The 4769-nt window shown below is 42.5% G+C and overlaps 1 protein-coding gene across 1 annotated transcript; it reads right to left on the bottom strand.

The window, feature by feature from the left end:
* Positions 1 to 354: 354 nt before the first annotated feature.
* LOC109215290 (uncharacterized mitochondrial protein AtMg00810-like) lies at positions 355 to 1251 on the bottom strand. Its single transcript, XM_019379323.1, has 2 exons — positions 1099 to 1251; positions 355 to 1059 (listed from the first exon to the last, which is right to left on the bottom strand). The coding sequence occupies exons 1-2, from the start codon at positions 1249 to 1251 to the stop codon at positions 355 to 357; spliced, it is 858 nt and encodes a 285-aa protein (XP_019234868.1).
* Between the last annotated feature and the right edge of the window lie 3518 nt (positions 1252 to 4769).

Raw genomic sequence — 4769 nt, 5'->3', positions numbered from 1 at the left:
CTGGTGTTGTACTGTTCCTAATCCTTTTGTCATCAAGTCAGCTAGTTGTTGCTTGGAGAGAATGTAGTTGGTAGTGATCAGGCCTGCCTTGATTCTTTCTTTCACAAAACGACAATCGATCTCTATATGTTTTGTCCTCTCATGAAAGATAGGATTTGCTGCTATTTGTATCGCAGCTTTGCTATCACAATGTAGATGTACTGGCTTCTGCACTTTCACTCCCAATTCTCCTACTAATCCTGTTACCCAAATGATTTCTGCAACTACAACTATCATGCTCCTGTATTCTGCTTCTGCCGAGCTTTTACTGACTGTTTGTTGTTTCTTAGACTTCCAAGATAACAATGAGTCTCCTTACTTCACAACATAGCTTGTGATTGATCTTCTAGTATTGGGGAAAGCAGCCCAATCAGAGTCACAGTAAGCTGTGAGTGTATGAGTTTCTCCTTTCTTCAAGAATATACCAAGGTCTGGTGAACCTTTGATGTATCTGATGATCCTCATTGCTACATTCAAATGAGACTGTTTTGTCCTTTGCATAAATTGACTCAAAACCTGCACAACAAAGCACAGGTCTGGTCTTGTGATTGTCCAGTATAACAGCTTCCCTATTAGTTTCTGATATGTTGTTATATCTCCTAGTTTTGCATCTTCTGTGATTCCCATATGCATATCGTAATCTACAGTTGTTAGCTTGTGATTGAGTTCCATTGGTGTGGAAGCAGGTTTACAACCACTAAGCCCTACTTTAGAGATCAACTCCAAAGCATATTTTCTTTGATTGAGAACTATTCCTTCCTTTGACCTCATCACCTCTATGCCCAAAAAATACCTCAATTCCCCCAGGTCCTTCATCTTGAAGTTACCATGCAAGGAATCCTTTGCCTCGTGTATCAAGTCAACATTACTTCCTGTGATTAGTAAGTCATCTACATACATTAGAATGACTACAATACCAGCTCCTCTTTTTTTAGTAAAAAAGGAATGATCATATGGGCTTTGTATATGTCCAGCTTGCACAAGGGCAGTGGTTAGCTTTATATTCCACTGTCTAGAAGCCTATTTGAGTCCATACAGGGATTTAAACAACCTGCATACCCTGTACTCCCCCTGTTGTTGGAAACCCTGAGGCATCTCCATGTAGACTTCTTCTTCTAAGTCACCTTGGAGAAAAACATTATTAACATCCATATGAAAAAATGGCCAGTCATTTGATGATGCAACTGCAATGACTTTCCTAATAGTGGCCATTTTTGCCACAGGTGAAAAAGTTTCATGGTAGTCAAGCCCTTCTTGTTGAGTGTAGCCTTGGCTACTAACCTTGCTTTGAATCTATCAACCTCTCCATTTGCCTTGTACTTAATCTTGTACACCCATTTTGACCCCACTGTTTGCTTTCATGGTGGTAAGGGTACCACCTCCCAAGTTTGATTATCCTCAAGAGCTTTAACCTCTTGCTTCATTGCCTCAATCCAATTCTTATCAGTTACAACTTCCTTGATTCTTCTAGGTTCAGTGAGAACTGAGAAAGCTTTTAGATAAGCCTGATATGGGGTAGACAAATGTGAATAATCAACATGGTTGGATATAAAATACCTGTGACCTGATGATCCTTTTGTAGGATTCACATAATCCTTCATCCAGATGGGAGGCCCTGTTTTCCTCTAAGGTTTGTTAGTAGTGCATTAGGGAACATCATCTTGTGGTATAACTGTTGATGTAGGCTGCTCATTAGTGATTACTGGCTCAGGCTGCGGATTAGCTTCATCAGTTGATTCAACAACAGCTGGTATATGATGGTCCTGTAATGGAACATTTCAATGTCAGTCTCAACATTGTCTTCAGGTAAAGAAGCATCTGCAGGAAGTGCTGGGGATGTGAGCTACTCATAAGTATCAGCATTGTCATAGGGATCAGGCATTATGAGCTGAGTTGGTTGCTCAAGAAATGGGTCACCTTCACCTTGTTCAACAGTTGCCATTTTGAAAGGGAAGCAGTCTTCCTGTGACGACCCGGCCGGTCGTCTTAAGAATTAACGCCCCGATCCCCCATTAACTGCTTTCCCTAAGTTCATTTCTGGTATTTTGGTTTGCCGGGACATTCGGTGTTGAGTTTCGGAGAGTTTTGGGACACTTAGTCCCTAAACGAGAGCTTAAGTGTGGAAAAGTGGTCCGTAGTCGGAACAGTGTGAATACGACCTCGGAATGGAAATCTGATGGTCCCGTTAGCTCTGTTAGGTGATTTCGGGGTTGGGAGCGTGTTCAGAATGTATTTTGGAAGTCCGTAACTCTTTTAGGCTTGAAATGCCGAAGGTTGAATTTTTGAAGTTTCCGGTCTGATAGTGAATTTTTGATCCGAGGGCCGGAATGGAATTCCGGAAGTTGCAGTAGCTCCGTCATGTCATTTGGGATGTGTGTGAAAAATTTCAGGTCATTCAGACGTGTTTTGGTTAGGTTTTTGATCGAAAGCGTATTTGGATGAAATTTGAAGTTCTTAGGCTTGAATCATTGATTAAATCGGGTTTCCGGTGTTGTTTTAGGTGTTTTAAGGATTGGTACAAGTTTGAATAAGGTATTAGGTGGTATTGGTGTTTTTGGTTGAGGTCCCGGGGCCTCGGGACGGTTTCGGATGAGCGACTGAAGAATTTTGAAGTTGTGAGGTAGCAGTTCTGCTGCTTCTGGTATCTTTTTTCTTCTGCGGCTTGGGAACCGCAGAAGCGTCCTTGGTCATCGCAGAAGCGAGATTGGCATCCCCCCTCAGGAACCGCAGAAGCGGTCGATATCCCGCAAAAGCGAAACCGCAGGAGCGGTTTTGTGTCCGCAGAAGCGGAACCTTGGGCCTTAAGTGAAAGTCGCAGAAGCGGCCTAGTTTCCGCATAGGCGTGACCGCAGAAGCGGTCTTTTGACCGCAGAAGCGGTCTTTTGACCGCAGAAGCGGTAATCACTGTTCAGAAAAGAGAATTTCGAGGGTTGAGTTTCAAAAGTTGGAGAAATCAATTGAGAGCTCGGGAGAGGGCGATTTTTAGAGGATTTTGAAGAGAAGATTATTGGGTAACGTTTTCTTGATCCTATTTAGTTGTATTCCATCAATATCTAGTTAAATCCATCTTTAAAATTCAAATTGAGGACCAAAATTGGGGAAAATTGGGTGAAACTTCATAGGCTAAACTATTGGGTTTTGAATGGGTGTTTGACCTCCAACTTGGGAGATTTTTATATGGTTAGACTCGTGAGAGTACGAGGGTTCTGAAAATGTAAAAATTATTCGATTCCGAGACATTGGCCTGAGGGGCATTTTGGTCATTTTACCTATTTTTGCGCCTTAGCTTTAAATTTAATAGTGGAACCAGTTGCTTGCAATGTTATTTACGTTATGTAATTGAATTGAATAGATTTGGGCCATTCGGAGTCAGATACTCGTGGCAAAGGCGTGGTTTCTAGTTGACTATTGAGCCGGTTCGAGGTAAGTGGCTTGTCTAACCTTGTGTGGGGGACTTTTCCCCTTAGGATTGTTACTTGATAATTGAGTGCCTTGTACGTGAGGTGACGGGCGCGTACTTGAGTCGATTGATGGAAAATCCGGTTTTTACTTAAGTTATTGAGATTTGGTTTCTCTCTTACTTTCCTTATTCTACTTGAAATTATAACTTGTGTTAGATTAGGAAAAGCATGTTTAGTTGACTTGATTTCCTAATTGCTTGAGTTGTTTTGACTGTTCTACGTGAAGCATGCTAGGCTAGTTCTATCTGTGTTGTATTTCGTACTTCATTCCTTGGTATATTTCTGGCTGTGGTTCCGCATTTACATTAGGACTACGGATGTGGGATTCCGGTAGCTCCCCCCCCCCCCTGTTTGTTTACTTTGGGACTACGGGTTCGATTTCCGGTAGATCCCCCTGCACTTTTACTTTGGGACTGCGGGTTAGATTCCCGATAGATCCCCCTGCATATTGATGGTTGGACTACGGGACGGTATCTCGGGAGATCCTTCGGTTTGGCACATGAGTTGGACTACGGGACGGTATCCCGGGAGATCCATTGGATAGTTGAGAAAAGGGCTACAGGACGGTATCCTGGGAGACCCTCATTGTTATTCTTGGTATTGAGCTGTAGTCATTCTGTGTCTATTTTGTTCTTTGTGTAGTTGTTATTATTTCGTTAGCCTGTCTTATCTCACTGCTGTACTCATTATTTCTGTCAGATTTTCATACTGTTAACTAATATTATATTTTACCTCAGTAGGGCCCTGACCTTCCTCGTCACTACCCAACCGAGGTTAGGCTTGGCACTTACTGAGTACCGCTGCGGTGTACTCATGCCCTTCTTGCGCATGTTTTTCATGTGCAGATCCAGGTACCTCTTCTCAGGAGCACTATCCTTGAGGCGAGGAGATACCCGGAGACTTCGAGGTATATCTGCAGCGTCCACAGACCGAAGAGTCTTCTTCCTTATTCTAGTTGTAAAGCTCTTATCCTATCATACTTTTGATGTAGATATTCTGGAGATTAGAGTACTTATGGTAATTCTATTAGCCTGTGTTTCCCGTGAGTTTCCGGGTTTTGGGATTGAGTTGTAGACTTCCGCATATCTTTAGAGTTGTATAGGCCGAGCGGCCTTATGTTCAGTTGTTATTTTTCATATGTTCAGTTTTAATTGATTATTCCTCAAGTTAAATTGTTATTTCCGCACTGTTAGGCTTACCTAGTTGTAGGAACTAGGTGCCATCACGACATGTTCATGGAGGGTGAACGGGGATCGTGACAAGTTGGTA

The sequence above is a fragment of the Nicotiana attenuata genome, unplaced genomic scaffold (assembly GCF_001879085.1).
Source record: "Nicotiana attenuata strain UT unplaced genomic scaffold, NIATTr2, whole genome shotgun sequence".
Lineage (NCBI taxonomy): Eukaryota > Viridiplantae > Streptophyta > Magnoliopsida > Solanales > Solanaceae > Nicotiana > Nicotiana attenuata.
This window is presented reverse-complemented; position numbering and strand designations above follow the sequence as displayed.